Source organism: Bos mutus, chromosome 10, assembly GCF_027580195.1.
Source record: "Bos mutus isolate GX-2022 chromosome 10, NWIPB_WYAK_1.1, whole genome shotgun sequence".
NCBI classification, from domain to species: Eukaryota; Metazoa; Chordata; class Mammalia; order Artiodactyla; family Bovidae; genus Bos; species Bos mutus.
In genome coordinates this window covers 23,366,081-23,385,663 of record NC_091626.1, presented here as the reverse complement: position 1 = coordinate 23,385,663, position 19,583 = coordinate 23,366,081, and the positions used below count along the sequence as shown (strand labels likewise).

General features: G+C 42.9%; 1 protein-coding gene across 9 annotated transcripts in view; it reads right to left on the bottom strand.

Moving 5' to 3' along the window:
* Positions 1–3,053: 3,053 nt before the first annotated feature.
* The window catches only part of ENTPD5 (ectonucleoside triphosphate diphosphohydrolase 5 (inactive)), a 32,892-nt gene continuing 16,362 nt past the window's right edge, over positions 3,054–19,583 (bottom strand). For 2 of the 9 annotated variants that reach the window (XM_070377535.1, XM_070377540.1), the window contains exons 4-17: positions 17,303–17,535; positions 15,612–15,894; positions 14,886–14,965; positions 12,791–12,934; positions 12,518–12,593; positions 12,219–12,254; positions 11,787–11,875; positions 11,400–11,479; positions 10,660–10,721; positions 9,592–9,693; positions 8,762–8,902; positions 7,986–8,042; positions 7,148–7,263; positions 3,054–3,920 (exon numbers count right to left, since the gene is read on the bottom strand). In XM_070377535.1, coding sequence (XP_070233636.1) covers positions 3,834–3,920; positions 7,148–7,263; positions 7,986–8,042; positions 8,762–8,902; positions 9,592–9,693; positions 10,660–10,721; positions 11,400–11,479; positions 11,787–11,875; positions 12,219–12,254; positions 12,518–12,593; positions 12,791–12,934; positions 14,886–14,965; positions 15,612–15,828 — 1,287 coding nt within the window. In that variant the 5' untranslated portion in view covers positions 15,829–15,894; positions 17,303–17,535 and the 3' untranslated portion in view covers positions 3,054–3,833. Of the gene's footprint in view, positions 3,921–4,112; positions 4,224–7,147; positions 7,264–7,985; positions 8,043–8,761; positions 8,903–9,591; positions 9,694–10,659; positions 10,722–11,399; positions 11,480–11,786; positions 11,876–12,218; positions 12,255–12,517; positions 12,594–12,790; positions 12,935–14,885; positions 14,966–15,611; positions 15,895–17,279; positions 17,536–19,583 lie in introns of all 9 variants that reach the window. The other 7 variants (XM_070377543.1, XM_070377544.1, XM_070377536.1 and 4 more) reach the window with 7 other exon arrangements.

The following is a 19,583-nucleotide window of genomic DNA, read 5'->3' as shown; positions in this document are numbered from 1 at the left end:
TTGCTAAGGTGCCGTCTCATTCATTTTTACTTGTTAACTATTTTTTTGAAAAAGAAGATTTATACAACTTTTAAAAAAATGCTGGTTGTAAATTTATAGTTTATTTTGATAGACAAGAATTAGAAAGTCAATTGATGCATTTTTGTTAGAACTGCTATTTTAAAACTAATAATGCTAGAATGCAGAATAAGACAAATTGCTTTAACCTTTATTATAGGTATATTAGACTTTCTTAAAAGGAAACCAAGTTTTAAAATGCTAGTTATTACTTCCTTATCACAGCACCATTTTTCATCGATGGCTCCTCTGTGGGACACCACTGTATTCTGTCATAAAACAATAAATAATTTCATTGCACAGGTTAAAAGACCTCAGGAACCAGGTCAAAAGAAAAGAATCTGAATAGCAGCAGAATTTGTTCATGTTTGATTGCAGACTGCTGGCAGACCTGGGCAGGGGGCGGGTTGCTTTACTCTGCAGTTTTGAAGTGCTTACCTCACAGTACCCAAGATGCCTATCGAAGAGATTTTTGGATCCATTGGATTTGTATGCCATAAAGAATATCTTGCTCAGAAGTCTGATTTGAAGATGAAAGAAGATAACGGTCTGCTTTTGACCCAAGGTAAGCTTTTCTTGGGAAATATTTTTGAAGGAGTGGGAAATGTGTTACCACAGGGGAGCTTTTCAGGTAAATGCAGAAAATTTATAAGATCCTAGAGTAAAAACGTGAATGTTTCAAGTCTTCCTGGAATCTCAGGAAAAATGTGCCCAGAATGAAAGATGGCAGCTCTGGGAAAAGCTGGGTGATTACTGGCAAAGTCCAGAAAGGTCACTGTAGGGGAAAAAGGTCCTCTTTCATAAGAAAATGGAAAGGTAAAAAGAACATGGACTCTACAAAAGTACGCAAACAAAATCAGGCAAGACATGAATTTTAAGGCACACCTTGCAAGGACCTCCATAACCCACAGAGGATGTTTTGCTGAAAACACACACACAACATCCACTGTGTGCCGGGCCTTGTCCCAAGTATTTGAAGTACATAACATATTCACAGAAAGGAAACCTCATCACCAATACTAGACCCTGTAAGACCTCTCGTAAGAGGCCCAAAAAGTATACTAGCGGCAGAAAGAATAGACAAACTTTTTTGTAAGAAATAAAAATTCTCATTCCAAATTGTTCCTATAATGGATAAACTGGTTAATTCTCCAGATGTTCTAATCAAGATTATCAGAAAATATGTAGCTACATTTCTGGAGTTATAATGCGTCTACCCAAGAGTTCTGAAAGTATTTGGGATGACTAAAGAAGTCAGCTGAACAATGTGTGGCCTTTATAAAAAAAGTTCCAGAGATAAACTGTGGTGATAAAAGACCAGGAAATCTTACTCCTCTGAATCCATCAAGCTGGAGGAGTCTTTAGTGAACATAGCTTATCTCTTGGGAAAACGTGGTTTCTAGTGGGAAATGGTCTCCCCCAGTGAAATTTATGGGATTTCAGTTCTCAAACCAGGAACTGAACCTGGGCCCTCGGCAGTGAGAGCATGGAGTCCTAACCACTGGACCACCAGGGGATTCCCTGTCCCTAATCTTGCATTTAGTGTATGAAGACTGGTTCTAACGGCCTTCTCTTTGGACAAGATGGGAAGGTCCAGAGGTTAAGTAGTATGTTAAAGAGAATGTAAGGGATGTAGGAGGTGTTTTCTTCAAAACACCAAAAGACTATGCAAATGAAAGTGAAGTCGCACAGTTGTATCTGACTCTTTGTGACCCCATGGACTGTAGCCTATCAGGCTCCTCTGTCCGTGGAATTTTCCAGGCAAGAGTACTGGAGTGGGTTGCCATATCCTTCTCCAGGGGATCTTCCCGACCCAGGGGAACCCAGGTCTCCCAAGTTGCAGGCAGACACTTTACCATCTGAGCCACCAGGGAAGCCCCAAAAGACTATGGAAGGAGAGATTAGAGCAGAAGTAAGACTATGGAGGAGGGATTTTTTTTTCTAACATCAGTGCAGTCCCAAAATGGAATGAGTTGTCTGGGAACATGCCTAAACAGAAACTGAGTGATAACGAGTTAGAAGCATTAAGGGACTGCAATGGGTAGAAGACTGGATTACATTTTTTAGCTGTTTCCATTATTTCCATTATTTAGCTGTTTCTATTATTTCATTCTGCTTTAGCATTTTTGGAGGAAGAGAATAGGTATAAAGGTGACCTCAGTATAATTAAACATTAGTGTGAAGAATGAAAAAATGCCACATAGAATTGAAAAAACAAATTTGGGGGGATAAGTATATAGAAATTTGCCTAGTTATTTGCACATATCAGATATTAAATATTTCTTGACTCAATGGACTTATTTGTGCATATCAGATATTAAATATTTCTTGACTCAATGGACTTATCTGCACATATCAGATGTTAAATATTTCTTGACTCAATGGACTATCTTTAAAAATAAGGTTCCCCAGGAAGTGGTGTGAGGGCCGAGTGTATTTATGTGAAAAAGCTGAGTCTACTGTGGAAGCTACAAGTGTGTGGAGATACAATTCTGCTGGAAGGAAGCTGGAGGTAAAGAGCCAGACTTCAGGAAGATCTTCCAAGTCCAAGAACAATCAAGTGCGTAGACAAGCAAATGACGGTCATGTGGGAGAGAACAAGATAATGGACTTTAGGGGAAATAATTCACAGAATCGAATGCTGAATATTCAAAGTGAGCATCCATTATATGGATGTGGGCCAAGATGGCCAACCAAGTCAAATGTTAGGTCTCACCAGGAAGGGTATCAGAAACCCTGGGACTAGACAGCTATGTAGAGGATGCTAGCTGAAATGATCAGGGGGCAGGGCAGAAAGAGACACTGCTATGAAGACTAAAAGTGCAAGCTGAAAGGGGCTATTACCAAAATCTAGATCCTTGGAAAGCACACCCACAGGCCTCTTACCAGAAACCGGGGTATAGGTGTATTAGAAATACAAAGAAATTAAATTTAGGATGACAATATAAAGACAAGGGGAGGAGGAGGTATTTGCACAGGAAACACACACATACTCCTTATATAAGATTGGATATGTTCATTAATCCGAGGGTTGACTGATAAAAAGTTGATTAAAAAGTGGTCTGTACAAGGCAGACACACCCTCCCAAAACGTGTCCTCTTAACTGGATGTCCCACTTCTGGCCAATGAGGAGTTGCTCTCCATCCTGCTGAGATTTAGAATGGCTGCTCTCAGCTGGCTGGGTTGGCGCTAACACAAAGTGGGATCGTGTAACTTCAGGTATGGTGTTTTTCTCTGAATTACACATGGAAAGCAAAACCTTTTTCTTTAAGGGCAGGTGAGTGGAAGTAAAGGTGGGACAGGGCAAAGTGTAGGAAAAATACCGGTGTCAAAAGGTCATGGGACTGTCATCAGTTTAACATCTAAGAGGATAATTAAAATGTTCAAAGGGATGAGGCACTAAAAGGGCTGAAATGAGATTTTTCTTTGGTTGCCACGGTTCCATCCCTGGGTTCCCTAAGATTAAGTTCCAAAGCTGTTACTTTTGGCTCTCTGATATACAAGGAACCTCAAAGATTTAGATTCTGGTACCAGCTGTGCATGAAGAGTGGTTAGGAAACAGTTCACATTTGATTAATTAAAATTAATTAAACCCCAATCTCTAGACCCAAGGGCAAGACCTGTCTACAAAAGCCCCTTCCTCTTGGTGAAACCAGCTGCTGGGCTTCAGTCCAGGTGGCCCCCAGACTAGCGCAGAACACAACAGAATCCTTTCCTCTCTCGTTCTCCCTTTAAAAATATTGGCAAATGCAGGCCTCAGAAGAATGGCGTGGCCTTAGTGGGAGATGCCCAGAGACTGCAGCAGGTGAAAGGTGGCCCCCAAGGCCCAGCCGGTCTCGATGTTGTTCACTTTCTTCGTGAGCTGTTGGGAAGGAGAAAAAAAGTCTTCACATTTTTATTCCATTTTCAACTCTAGCAAGCATAACAAGCAGAGAATATCTTCCCAGATCATCTACATGGCCAAACCAAGGCAGCAGTGGGAGTAGCCAGTCTCTGGAGGCTTCTCCCAACCCTCCCTGCAAATTCCCCTCCCATCACTGCCTAATGCCCCTACCTACACCTGCCCATCTGATCCCTGAATCTTCTGGCCCAGGAAGTGGTCTCAACTCAGGACTTCTGAAAAGGATCTTTTAGATAGGCTTCTGAACTCTCCCGAGTCCTGAAACTAAATATATAACAGGAGTTAGTAGATTTAGCAGAGAAGGCAATGGCAACCGACTCCAATACTCTTGCCTGGAAAATCCCATGGACGGAGGATCCTGATGGGCTGCAGTCCATGGGGTCGTGAAGAGTCAGACACAACTGAGCGACTTCACTTTCACTTTTCACTTTCACTTTTCACTTTCATGCATTGGAGGAGGAAATGGCAACCCACTCCAGTGTTCTTGCCTAGAGAATCCCAGGGACAGGGGAGCCTGGTGGGCTGCCATCTATGGGGTCGCACAGAGTCGAACACAACTGAAGTGACTTAGCAGCAGCAGTAGATTTAGGGGTAGGAAAGAACATACTAAGCTGCTCAGTTCATACTTTGTAATTAACCTCCTCTTCTTAAGCACTTGTTAATAACCAACCAAGGGATTTTAGGCATTGTAGGCCAGATTGTGCTTGAGTTGGTTCAGTGACTTTGGGCAAAAGTTAATTTTCTCAACTGCATAACAGGATTAGATTAGCCTTTATCAAATTGTTTCTTCAGAATCCTAGAGGTTCCTTAGAAGTGCTTCAAAGGAGAAAGGAGGCAGATGGTGGTGTTCCAGGCCCCCTACCTCTGCTTCAACCAGATAACTCCATTTTTATCAGTTTTACTGGAATTCTGCATAAGCTATTATAAAGATGCTATGCCCAGGTTTGCAAATCAGTGGACTGCTTTTAATCTTCTAGCTTCTTATGACACAGTACTTCTGTGTTAACTTAATAATATTAAGTCAACAGTCAATGTGCCAAAAGCTGAGAATGGTGTGTGCATCATTATCTTGAGATTTAGTCTGTGACACCCAAGTCACACTGGGAGTACCCCCTAGCCCCACCACCCTGAAATGTCCCTCTGTCCTCAGGACCTCGATGCCAAAGTGAAGTGATCTCTGGAACTGGGGACTGCCCACCCCTGATGCAAATTCTGCTGCCACTGAAATGAAGACGTAAAGGATGCCAGAAATGGAAATGGCAGAAAATTGTCCTTAAATGATTTGGTTACTGTTGATGCTTAAGTACAGGTAGTAGTTAACTTAGTATTGAAGGCTTAGGATGACCCCAAGCCTCCCACTGGTGTGAAATGCCTACACTAACAATATTAATAACTTACTATGTGTCAGGCACTGTACTTCATCTCTGTTTTCATAACAGCCCTAAGAAATGGGTACTCTAAGGACCCCCGTGTTTTGAATCAGGAACTTAAAAGAGAGGGGAGGTAAGTCATCTAAGGCTACAGAGCTAGAAAGCTTGCAAAATCAGAGCTTGAACCCATATCTGATGGAGAACAGAGGCATGCTTTTAACACTACACTTTACTGACTATGGGCAAGTAACCCCTTAAATGCCAATATTCTCGGCAGCTATAACAACATTAAATCCAAATACCTTTGTACAAATGAATTTATGAAATCTGTATAACATAAGAAATGAGGCACTATAAACTGATCTGGAAATGAAGAAACAGGAAGGGGAAGTGACACAAGAGAAGGGAACTTCACAAACTACAATCTACGAACTTGACCTTGAAATTCAAAGTTGCCTTGTGGCATAGTTGTATGTCTGTTACATCTCCTCTAATGGCCTGTATACTATTAATATTTGAGGACAAAGATTACATCTTAATCATCTTTGTAACTAAAATGTGCAATTACTCAGTTATGGTATAGAATATAAAAAAATATGGGATGGATGAAACTTATGTGTTTGGAATAGATAACAAGCTACTACAGATTAAGTAAGGAAGACAAAGAGGGACCCAAAACTCAAGAGGCACTAAATATATGCTGCTGCTGCTGCTAAATCACTTCAGTTGTGTCCGACTCTGTGCGACCCCATAGACAGCAGCCCACCAGGCTTCCCCATCCCTGGGATTCGCCAGGCAAGAACACTGGAGTGGGTTGCCATTTCCTTCTCTAATGCATGAAAGTGAAAAGTCAAAGTGAAGCTGCTCAGTCGTGCCCACTCTTAGTGACCCCATGGACTGCAGCCTACCAGGCTCCTCCCTCCATGGCATTTTCCAGGGAAGAGTACTGGAGTGGGGTGCCATTGCCTTCTCCGACTAAATATATGAGGCACACATAAAATACATACAACATACTACGTAAGGCATTCAATGCTCCTGAGGTCTTAGTAAGCCACTCACTGGTGATAACCTTTGGCAGAGGTCCCTCATGTCCTCTGCCAAACAAAATCATCAAATGGACTAATGAGCAAGCTGATGCCACTGGCCGGTGCCCCTTCAAAAAGAGCAGCTTTGCCCCAGGCACCCTTTGTCCTTGTGCTCCCTTGACCAAACTTTACCTACAGTACTTGAAACCACATTGTCAGCAGCAAAGACAGGCAGGACATATGAACCCAGAATTCAGGAAGTACAGCGCTGCCTGCACCCCATCTGTGTGTTCCCCTTGCTTCTCACTCTGACTTTTGAAATTGATTTAATAAACCATGTGACTTGGGCATCTTAACTTGGCCACAAACCACTCTGCTCTATGACCTCTGGGATAGCTTGCCTGGTAATATAGAGTCGACCCTTGAACTACAGGGGATTATAAGTGCCAACCCCTGTGTGGTCAAAAACCTGCATATAACTGTACAGTCAGCCCTCCATATCTGTGGATGCAACGAACCACAGATTGTGTAGTACTCTAATACTTACTATTGAAAAGAATCCATGTTATTCAGCCTGTTTTATTTAAGGGTCAACAGTACTTAGAAGCCGCTACTGCATCAAGCTGATTTCCCATATTCATGGTGCCTTGCACACTGCCTTGTCCATAGCCTGAATGAAATTATCTCCAAATTCCACCTGCAGCCACTCTGATTACTAAACAAGTTTTTAACTCTTTCTCCCCAGCTGCGGAGTGAGAGGACTGTTACGTGGCACTAGTGTCCTCTCTCTTACCTGTAAGACGGTGCTGCTTGCAAAGCCAAAGCCGTCCTTCAGCAAGGCGGTGATGTAACTGAGATCCATGCACAGGAAGGGACTGCCTGAGGTGAAGTTTTCCAGGTTATCACACACTGGCAGTGAGAGAAAGAAGAGTGCAATGCCAAGTCTGCAGCCATCGGAGAGGCATGACTTTCTCTAAATACGGACTGAGAATAAGCACAGCAGAACCCTCATTCTTCCTCTCCCAGATGCTTGGGAGTCTCAGGGGCTAGAACTGTGCAGTGACAGCCTCTGCAGGACCCCAGCTCATCAAGAACCTGCACATTTTTGACGTGACATCTCATATACTCAAAGGTGTGTGGGCCCTACCTAGTTCATTTGCTATGACGTGTATTTCTATGACCTAATGTTGGGGCTTAATTCAACGAAGTCCCTTATACAGTGTTAATGCTGAGACCCAGAAGACAGGGAAATACCAGTTAGTCCTATTTCACAGCCTCTGGATGAGATCAGTTATTTGCATTTATGATGGACTCCTTCAAGGAAGCCTCTGCAACAATTTCTTGTATATTCTGATGGTTAGTTTTATTACCACTGATAACACTATTTCAACTTCTTTTTAAAAAAGGAGAAAGAAATATAGTAAGAAGAAAAGGTTTTCACCATTTGTCCAAACTCTTGTATTCTCATTTTTCTCTTTGCCACTTAATGCTTTTAACTGCTGGCAAAGATAGGAAATCAGCCTGCTGAGCGGCTTTCTGCTGGCTGAGGTGCATCAGGTGACCTTAAGGTCACTGGTGTTGGCAGGCACAGCTTCACGGGCTTGCCTTCAGTGATTTCCACTGACACTTACCTTCCCTTGCTTTTCTCTCAAAATCTTCAACTTTTAAAACACCCCCTTTTTCATAATCTGAAACAGAACAGCAGTTGAAGTCAAAAGGCCTTCCAGGAAGCATAAGAAAATTTATCCTAGTGATATTTATAATAATGAAAAAGTAAAAAATTTCCAATATTAAAAATGAGATAAACAAACATGATATATCCCTACAATATAATCTATGCCATTTATTTTATTTATAATCTGTTATGTATGCTTACAGCTAAAAAACTGGCCCATTAAAAAGGGGCCATTAAATACAGTAGAAAATAAAAAATTAATTCATATCTCAGGCCATGACTGATCACATATGTACATTCTCACCGCTAAACAAAATGTGTTACTATTATGATAAGAAAAAGTTATAAAGTGGAGAGAGGATGGGGTGATGAGTATAATCATTATCTTGAATTTGGTGATGGTTTCGTGGGTGTTTACAAGTGTCAAAACTTACCCAGTCATATACTTGAAATATGTGTGTTTTATTTTATGCCAATTATACCTCCATTAAGATGTAAAAAAAAGAAAAAAAAAGACTTCATGTATACTTGTTTAGTATATACTTCATGTATACTGGTTTAGGCCACCTTCTAGTCCCAAAAGATTCTAAACCAGACTCTCCCACTTGAGTAACTTGGGAGCAAAGCAGGGTGAGCAGCTCAACAAAGCACCACAAATACTCCTTTGTCCCCTCCCTTCCCCACCACAGGCTTGCCCAGCTCTCCCTACACTGACACCTGGCGTGAACTTACCAATCATGTCTGTGTCCACGGCTCGGTCATAGTAGTAAGAGAAAGCGTAGAAGGAGCCTCTCTGGACCTCATCTGGTTGATGAAGTTTTCCTTGCACCACCCTCAGCACTTCCGCATAGCAGGGCTCAAAGCCCACCTCTCCTGCTGGGGCAAAGGGCAAGGAGGGAAAGTGAGAGGCAAGCTGCTGAGGGAGAACAGGAGGACCAAGGCGCGCTGAGGCTCAGGACAAAGCGCTTACAGACAAAGATGAGCACACTTCTGCGGCTTCATCCCTCTGGAAAACTGGTACCTGCTTCTCCATGGAGCTTCCTCCCTAACCTGCGTTCACCAAAGAAGCCAGGGCCCACCTCGAGCTGCAGCCCAGCACTGCGTTTCACGGTAGTTATGATAAGTATGCAGAGGCTCACCCGCTTCCTTCACTGGAAAAATTAAGTTGCTCCCTTGAGTTGAATGTCTATGCCTTTTATAATACCTAAGATCAATTACTGTTTTATTGCCTCAATTCTCTAACTGAAATAGCTAAGCATTAATTGAATCTGAGACAGTTTCACCCTGCAGAGAGCTGAGACCCTTAATAAGTTAGATGCCAGCTAAGAGGTTTCTAATGGATCCACAACACTTGGGCAGGGAAAGAGCTGCAGAGAGAGTGACAGCTGCTGTGTTCTCTGTCATGATACACTACTCCTGGAGGCACACCAACATCTCCTTGGAATTAGTTCCTGCAAAAGACAAGCTTCTCTTCTCTTGAGCTCTGGAAGAAGTTTCCCATGGGACTTTTCCAGACTTCTACTATAAACGTAATTTCAACCAGTGGAAAAAATACCACTTGCCTTCTTGATTGCCACCGTACTGGTATTTCACACCCCCAAAGATCCACTCTGCTTCCAACCATCTCGGCAGACAGGCACTTCGGAAAGTGTGTCCATCAATTCCTGGAAGAAACCAGACCACAAAGTAAGAGGCAAGGGTGTGAGGGAAAGAGAGAAAGAAAGCCAAACAAGAAGCCAGTAAGGTTAAAAGCTATTATCAAGGTGGCTGGGCCTTAAAATCATATGGAATTAGTTCCGTGACTGCTTCCTATGATATGAATTCTTACTCTCAGGGTTCACAGATGGGCTTGGTGAACCCCCTGAAACTCCAGGCAAATTTTCATGCTTATATTTATTTGGCAGAGGGGTTGTTGGCTTTCATCATATATTAAATCTAAAACCTATAACGGAATAAAGTTCCCTCATTTCTAAAAAAGGGGGAAAAATACTGATCTACTCTTCTCATTGGTTGTTGTAAGACTTAATACACCTGAAAATGTGAACTCTGAAATGTCAAGTCATCATCCCAATAATAGCTTACTGTGAACCACATGCCATACAGATTGAATTAAATGCAAAATCTCTTTTAAGGTGAAGAAAAGGGGCACAAGAAGTTTAGCTAACTGGCCCCAGATCACAAGACTGGTACTGAACTGCTTCTGTCTGACCCCAAAAGCTGAACTTTTGACCCCTTTTCTGCCTCTGAAGAGAGGAATGGAGCTGTTCGGTTATTCTATCTGGTAAGTGGACTGCTGCCTGCACCTCCCACATAAAACTTAAGGGCCTGAGCGAGCTCCTGCCAAATTTACTCCTTGAGTTTTAATTACTGCAGATGCTTCAGCCTTCTGGCCATAGACCCCTATACCAACAGATTTCATGCTGGAAATGGTGAATAATATATCTATAAAAATATCTGAACTCATAAAGTAGAAAAGGAATTTGCCATTATTGTGTCCATTATACAACGTATGCCTCCTACTTCAGCATAACCCCTCCTGCCACAGAATCACTGCCACGGCAGGGAAAAGGCAAGCTGAGCACTGGTGTCGTTCTCACCACACCCCCACCAGCACAGGCACCCAGACAAACCTGCCGTCTCCAGGGCTCCCAGGGTTGCTAGTCTTGCAGCTTTCAATCCAAATCCCAAGTAACTGTAAAATACAGGATTGACTAATTTCATGCCGGTCCTGAATTCTCCAGCTTAAAGCTCCTTCTTCCAAAAGTAATATGGTTTCTCCGTCTCCCGTTGGAGGGAGGAAAAACTTGTTCTCTGTGACCTATTCATCTCATGCAGACAACACACAGTAATTCCTGCACAGTTCAGACCAAGGCTGTGCAGTAAGAACTCTCCATGATTTAAAGGCCAGAGATGGTGACACTTCCTAGGGTTCCACCCTGGGAACCATCCGCAGAAAAGCTCTCATTATCCTAGCTTCTAGCCCAACTGTGATCAAATTCTAGGCTGGATTTTGAGCATCTGAGGTCAGTTTAAAAGAAGCTGACACAGAGCTTTGGCTGAACTTTCTCTGAGTGTTCTGTCTCTAGAGAAAACTTGACTTATATTACTTATCTTTTTTACTCTTTTACATTATTTTTTAAAATCTTATATTACTTTTTATTTTATTACTATTACATGTTTTTAGGGCAAGAATAGAGAATCTTGGGTCCCCTGGGCTTTGGTAAGTGGCTCGGGTTTCAGTTAACAGGCCTTCGGGGACTGGCAAAGATTTTGTAAGGCTGGTCAGGTGTGACGAAATGTGAAAATGCTTTGAAAAGTTAGGAGAATCATACAATGCAAAATATTATTGCTCCATGTTCCTCTCCCTCACCTATGTGTATAGAGCTTATAAGTGCTGTTAAACATCTCAAAGGAAGTGAGGTAGTCCCTAGGGGTTTGTTCCAGGGTTTTCTGCAAAACAGAAAAAGCAAAAAGACTATTCAGGATCCACAGTTGTCTGAAGATGTTATCCTCAGTATCCCCTCCCTCTCCTTCCCTCCAAAATCAGAGACAAAGAAGACAGATTACACTGCTCATCTCACAAGACTTGAGGAATCAAAGGGACTCTGAACAGTGAGAGCAAGTTCAGTCAGTCATTAATTGACACTACTCGGCCTGCTCATGGTGGAGCCGCTGTCTGAAAGGGGGCCCTTTCTTAGCACCATGAAATGTCTGCCAAGTGGGTTGGTAACCAGACCCTCGTATGTATCTGACTCACCTCAAACTGAGGCAGGAACGTGATTTGGGTGGAGGCCCCTCCCAGGTCCAGGGTCCCCACAGTCTCCTGGTTGTGGCCGTGCAGCTGACCTGTGAATGACAGTCAGCTCTGAGCATCTTGTGCTTCCTGGACAGCCCAACACTCCCCTGTCTGCAATTTCTCTCCTACTCCTGGCATATACTGGAGGCATTCTGTAAACACTCCATGCTCCCCAGCGCCTAAGGCTGCAAGCAAAGGCTAACCAGGAAGGACTCTTGCTGCAGCTGAGGTCCTGAAGGCAGGTAATAAACATTAACTTCCTCTCTTTCCTCCCCATCCTCCTTTTTTTTTAAAAACTTAAGAACAATATGAAGAAAAAAGGTATTGGTATTTTGCTCCCTGACCATGTGTGAAACCCAGTTAAGTCCTTAGATAAATGTGAGAATGTGTTACCTGTCAGAAAATTCACAGTAACCCAAGCTAATATGCCTAAAAAAGGAAAGAAAGACAAAGATTACATCCAGAGCATTTTTCCCCTCTTCCTGGGCCCCACCTTTGTTCTTTTATCTCTAAATTTCGTGTCTAAAACACACATTTCCTGCTCCCCATCTTTCCATTTCCCGCTATCCCCTTCCTCCTTGCTTATTTGTTCCTTTTTCTTCAGCACCCCTACCCCTGTCTCTCCAGTGCCTTTAATCGGATATTTATTAACCCTGGCCTTCTCCCCCACCATACATCAACACCTTGCCCACCTTCATAGGATCCATCCATGATGCTAACACTGTCATCTGGTACCAGGAAGGGTGATTTCTTGAAGATCTCTTTTACCTGGCAAAAGGAGGAAAGAAATCTAGATTTCCTAAGGCAATAGAACAGATTCCGAACATATCCTATAATACTTAGAAAGCCACACTCTTCATTTTCCCCAGATAAAATTTTAACAGAACTCATCCCTTTTCCCTAAGAAACTAGGTAAGCCATCATTGGTTTCTTGTAAAAACAAGCAAACAGACAAAACAATGTACCTCAAAGAGCAGCGCCTCAGCCTTCTCTTCTGGCAGTAAGCGCAGCCCCGCCGTTGCCTTCAGGACCACTGGCGTTCTCTTCCAGTGACTTGGAGGGATTGAGTATTTGGCCACCTCTAAGAGCTCTTGAACAGTCTCAGCACCCTTTAAAAGAGACGATTCATGTATCCGGTGAACAGTGCATTTAGTGGAGCGTGTCTGCTCCCTTGGCATGCTCTGGGACAGTACCAGGAGCGAGGGGGCTGAGGGCTCCCATCAGCCTTTTCTGCTCTGAAGAGCAGAGACCCCGAGAAGCGGGCTTCTTTGAAGGAGGAGAAGCCATTTCATTTTGATTAAGTCCTAATAAAAATGATTCTTTTATAGAGTGGTCAATTGTTCTTTTGTGTCTCATATAAAAATTAGCTACACGGGGGCGGGCAGTTTCCTGATGGCCGACTGGTTAGGATTTGGCACTCTCACTGCTGTGGCCAATTTCCATCCCCAGTCAGGGAACTGAGATTCTGCAAGCAGCACAGCATAGCCAAGAAAGAGAAGAAAAATGGTATCTGATATTAAAGAATTTCATATTCATTCATTAATAAAAACATTTTTTAAAAATAGCGTCAGGCCAGAAAGTTGGTATAGTGAAAGAAACAAGGCTTGGAGTTAGATGGCTTGCTTGCTAGCCCTGTGGCCCTCCTGGGGTTGGTGTCCTCAGCTGTGAGATGGAGATACCATCACATAAAACTGCTGTGTGCATTAGATGAGGCAGACTGGACTTCCCTGCTGGTCCAATGGTTAAGAATCCTCCTGTCAATGCAGGGGACATGGGTCTGATCCCTGGTCTGGGAAGACCCCACCTGCTGTGGGGCAAAGCCCATGCGCCATAACTACCGAAGCCCACACGCTCTAGAGCCTGTGCTCTGCAACAAGAGAAGCCACTGCAATGGCAGGTCTGCATCTAGAGTGTAGCCCCCTGCTCGCCGCAACTAGAGAAAACCTGCGTGCCACCACAAGACCTAGCGCAGCCAAAAACAGTAAAATAAATAAGTTAGTTAGAACAGTTTTATTAAAAAAAAAAAGAGGCAGACTGTGCAGAGCTGCCACACAAATGTTAGCTGCAGCTGTCATTATGCTACACCTTTTACGAGTTCTGGCAGGACAGGACACATCAGGTTCATTTTTGCATTACCAGCACCGGCATGCATGGTACACGTGTTCAAATTACGATGTTAGAATCCATTATTTTAAATCCATTGTTTTTCTGAGTAAGCATCTGTTCTGACAACATACTGCCTCTTAAACATTATAACCACAGCACAATTTTACTCTCCAAATGTCAAATCAGTTTCTAACAATGCAATTGTTTTCAACAGCTCCTAATTTTCTATAGCACATTTGCCATTTCATAACGGCAAGCTGAGAAAATAAACATCCTCTTGGTTCTTCAAGCTCAAGCCATTTTTAACATCAGGTTTTCCTCCGGTTAATGATTACACTTGTGACACTGAACAATATCTTTAATATATGCTACCAAATACCAACGTTCAACATTCTGCCTTACTCTATTTTATACCAGTGTGGCCCCTGACACATGGGGTGTTGTATGCTCTGAGAGCTCACATGTGAAATACAGCTATGACAGAACTCTACATTCATCTTCTATTACTGAAGACTTTTCGTCACGGGTTTTGCCCAGTTTCTAGAACATAACCGTGGTTCTATGCTGTATAAGGGCAGAAATGGACTTCACCTCAATCGCCGTATTTATACCTTCTACTTTATGGAACTTCACAACCATTTTCTGCATCTACATTAATTAACACGGTTGATGGCTTCAAATCAAAATCTTAAACAGTCAATACAAATAGCACAATCTCCCGAAAGAGGTGCTCTCCCAGCGTGGTGACAAGCTATTTTCACACCTCCTTCCCCCTAAGCCCTGGTGAACCCAGGGTATACAATTACTGTTATCCAGGAGATTAGCTGAGGACAGAAAACTGATCTCACACATGACCTCAATATCAGCAGAGAACAGCATAAAATATTTAACAGCAGTGCTGTGGTCAAGCTATCAAGGCATTTGAGAATCTAAACATCTATTGAAAAAACTCACCTGCTTAGGTTGATCTACAAAAGCAGACAGGCCTGGCTTCACAGAATCAAAAATTTCCCCTTCCAGAACTGGAAGCTGTCCTATATTGTCCATGAGCAAAATAGGAGAGAGATGGCCGATTATCAAAAGTCAGACTCTTCCTGATCCTGGGCTCTCTATCATATTAACCTATTTCCCCCAGCGATTCCAAGTCATCCCACCTGCGAGGAATTGTAGGAGGCTTGAAGGAGTACTGGGTAGGGGGAGAGAGGATGAAAAGTAATTACTGAGGGTCCCTCTGCCATTTCTCTGGTGGGCACCTCGCTTCTACTCCTTTCCCTAGACTCTGTGTGTAACTTGAGAAGACTGAATATTCAGAAAACATTAATCTCCAGGGTCCCCTCATTCCCTTTTCCAAGGGTGGTAGTGGTCTTCTTCTCAAGACCACTCTCAATATTCTGAACCCTGGAGTATTAATTCACCTTTGGAGAAAAGTAAAGACAAATTATAACTACACTTCTTAGACACATGGGTTCAGACTACAGGCAGTCCTGATGGCTTTGAATTTTCCACCAAGTTAAACCATATGTGTTCAGTTATAGTCCAAAGTTTTCTCTGAAGAAAGACATTTAGAGACTGTAAGATTCTGTAGCTGGCATCCCACACTCTCAGCACATCTGTTTCTAGGAGGAGGAGATGCTCAAGTGTGGGTTTCCAGATGCTGGTGAGGGCCCCAGCTGCACTCACCTGGTACTTTCTGCACGAAGGTGTAAACGTGAATTCGCGTCCCAGTGCTCCCTGCATCAAACATAATTCCATACAAGGTGCCGGCGCTGACGTTGACAGGGCACATGGAAGACAGGAAGACGCCCTCAAACCAAGTCTGCTGCTCTCTGTGGAAGACAGTGCTGCAAACACAGGACGCTACCAGCATGAAAAAGGCTGCTCCCTGGGAAAGGGCCATTCTCTTCTGAGATGTAGTGCGTCTTTTGTTACAGAAGCAGAGCTGCTATCACACCTGCAGTGGCTTCTGGGACAAAGACATGCAAAGTTGGACCAACTGGCCTCTTTGTTTACACTTGTAAGATGGAACACCACCTACAGAAATCCCACCCCTTTCCCCAAGCTGGTCCTTCCCTAAATACCTGCATAACAAGCTAGACTAGGGTGACAGAGGCTCTGAGCACCTTTTCTGAAGGGTATCTGGTTGCAAGAGGAAATTGGGATTTAAAATATATTTCCCCATGCTCTTTCTTTTTCCCTCTATTTTTTGGCCACAAAAAACCCTAGTTCCTCAACCAGGGATCAAACCTGCATCTCTTGCCCTGCTTTTAATAGTAGGGTGGATCACACATACTCAAAGGCTGTCTCTGTCACCCCACTCCTAATGTTACATCTTATTTTTTCTTTCCATTTTGACAATTTTGTCTTTAGATCATGAACCATGTGCCTTGCAGGATCTTAGATCTCCAACCAGGTGTCCCCTGCAGTGGAAGTGTGGAGTCTTAGCCAGTGGACCGCCAAAGAATTCCCTCTTTCTTCTTTTTGATTGATAAATAGAAGCTTCAATTTCTGAATTAAAGTTATAAAGTTACAAAAAAGTTACAAAGTCCCTGGCATTGGGTGTTCACAGCCTTTAAAAATCAGGCCACCTGTGACCAATATTGCCAGTGGCTTGCACATTCAACCACATTTTAAGGAAATAAATCAACTTAATTCAAAAACACTTTAAATAGACCATTATGGTTTTTAAAACATGCTTCACAGGTTTCAGGCTACGTTATCTCCATAAGCACTTAGGAGCAGAAGGGCAAATAAAGACAGAGAGGCTCAACGACCTGCTGAGTCATAAAGTGGTGCATTATGGCAAGTTACTGCCTGTATTTCTTAATGTGCTTGTAACAAATGCAAAACACTTATAAGTGCTCAGCATTATCTACTTTGGATTTTAGATACAAATGATGCAGAAAAACTACAGTAAAGGTTACATGGAAAAGTGTCTCCTGCATAGGGTGCATTTTCCCCTGGTGTCACTGAGGAAGGTCACATCCATATCCTCCAGCATTTCAGGCTTCCTTAGTTGCCTCTTATGTACTTTGCTCAAAACAGTTCTGGGTCTTCTGATTCACCTTTCACCTCTGAACTTCTCCTTATCCAAGTCATGGTTACTAGTTAAACAAGATCAAACTCCAAAGTCCTCATTCCCCAGTCCTCTAATTGCAATAGGACACTCAGTATGCTTGGAGCACAGATGAGGACCGTATATCATCCTCACATTTGTTGATCTGCCAGGATGCGTTCTATCAAAACGTCTCTCTCCCCCGCTAGGTAACATACTACAGAAAATAAAGCAAATTCAAGTTAACTGCATTTGGAATAAAGCTATTTGAAGTAGCTGGAGTTGTTCTGAAGTACCTCAAAGACAGAGTGAGAATTACCAGTTTGAACACTCTTCAAGACTGAACTTCTATCCTGCAGTGAAGAATGAAAGCTATTGGCTAAGGAAAGCAAAACTTAGAATCTCAAAGGAAACTCGTCTCTAGAATCTCAAAGGAAACCGCTCCAACAGGTCAGCTGCCGGGCCAGATTCACACTTATGTCTTCAGTCACTCCCTTTGGTGGGTTCTTCCTTTGCAGCAGCCAGGCTGGTCATGTAGATCAACCAGAAGAACTGAAGACAAAAACAACCTTTCAGATTCTGAGTGTTAACAGATTGTGGCCTTGTCCAAAGCCCAGACCACATTCCACACTCTCTGGAAGTGTATTTAGGGGCTCTCAGACACCAGCCCGCTTCCACTGCTGTGACTGACTGCACAGCAGCTTCTTCAGGGCTCACTCATATTTTTTCTATTATTGTGGTTTCTGGGAAAAAACAAACAACTCTCCAGCTTCTATTTCCATTAAGCAAACCTTTGTTTTTCTTCCAAAAGAAATTAAGGGGGAAAAAATGCATAGCAGGTATCCCTTTTCACAAAGTGAAAACTGCAGCGTCATACCAGGTGCTCAGTGTAGAAGAAAACAGATTTTAGAGAAAGCAAAGGATGAACACACAAACTGCACCATCTGCTCTCAACATTTACCTTCTAACACCACTTCCAATCTCACTTTTCTTTATAGCTACTCTAAGGATGGCATTAGAAAGGCTCACAACAAACGGCTTAGAGCACACAGAAAGGCACCCTATTTCACATGACACCAGCCTACCAGGCTTGCTCATTCACTGCCAGTCTCTGCTCAGGTGTCACCTTCTCAGAGTCCTTCCTTGTCTACTGTATTTAAAATCGCAACCCACCTGGTCGCATGCATCTTCTATCAACACCTTCCTTCCCTGTTTATTTTTCTCCGCAGCACTCCTTGTCTTCTGACACCCTATATAATTAATTCACTGCTTCTGGGGTTGTTTCTCGTATTCCCTGCTCCTGATTTCCCCTGCCCTTCATGAGCTATACATGGGCAGATAATTTCCTCTGTTCACGGATGTGTTCCTGGCCCTGGAATGATACTGCCACATAGTAGGTGTTGAATATATTCTCTGAAGGGATGAATAGTGATCCAGTGATTCAAGGACTGGATCTCATCCATTTAATAAGAATATATAACAAGTGACTTCTTTCCTAAAGGAGATTCATTATCCACCCACTGGAAAATCATGATTCCAAACTTCCAGGATGGATGGTTTCTCCAAATGTATCAATTACGTAACAAGTTTTATATGCTACTCAAAATAATGTACGTAGACTGGAAAGAATACATCAGTGTATTTAAATTCACTCCTTCAGAATTAGTCTTCTCAACCTCTCTTGCTATCTCCTTATTCACCCCCAACAAAGCCCTCTCTTCAATTCTTTTGAGACTTTGGTGCCAGCTAGGGTCAGTCACTATGCCCATGTCCTTCGAAGGTCTTTTCAGTGCATCTTTGTCTGTGTAGTAAACACCAGTCCCCCCCAGCTCAGCCTCCCTGGAGCATCACGCTCTGGATTCCCTTCTTCCATGTCCCCCAGAGCTTCAGAGACCACAACCCCACAGGACCTGGGCCCCCCACACTGGGTACGCACCTGCTCGTGTCTGCCCAGTCCCTGTGATTCCTTGCTCTCACTGTTGATTGCCTTTTGCTCTTTGCCCCTATTTCAGCCTTTTTGACTCTAGCTAGTTTCATTTGAATCATTTTCACCTTTGTGCTAGTTTGCAACCATGTGGCATTTTGCTAACTCACTCCCTTCTTTATTCTTCACTCCTCCCTTATCCACCTTTATTCTGAGTATACATTATCATCTGATTCATCTACTTTTATGATAGTTAAGTGCCAACTGGCAGAATTACTGCTTATAGGGCTTAAGTTGCCAAGGAACTGAATTCTGTGTTGTTTTTACACAGGAGATCAAAATTAATGTTTTTACAACATTATTTAGTTATGTTACATTTACAAAATATGTAGCCTTATAAGAATACTACCTATCCCCTACTAATTCATGTTTTTACAACATTAGCCCAATAGTAGAGAAGTGAATAACACTCCTCAAAAGCTTCCATCTCTGCGATGAACTTAGGAGACTAGCATTGGATTGTCCAATTTATAAGCATCACTGAGTGTCTAATATATACCAGACACTGTGCTAGCTTCTAGATACAAAGTTCAGTTCAGTAGCTCAACATGTCCGAATCTTGCGACCTCATGAACCGCAGCATGCCAGGCCTCCCTGTCCATCACCAACTCCCGGA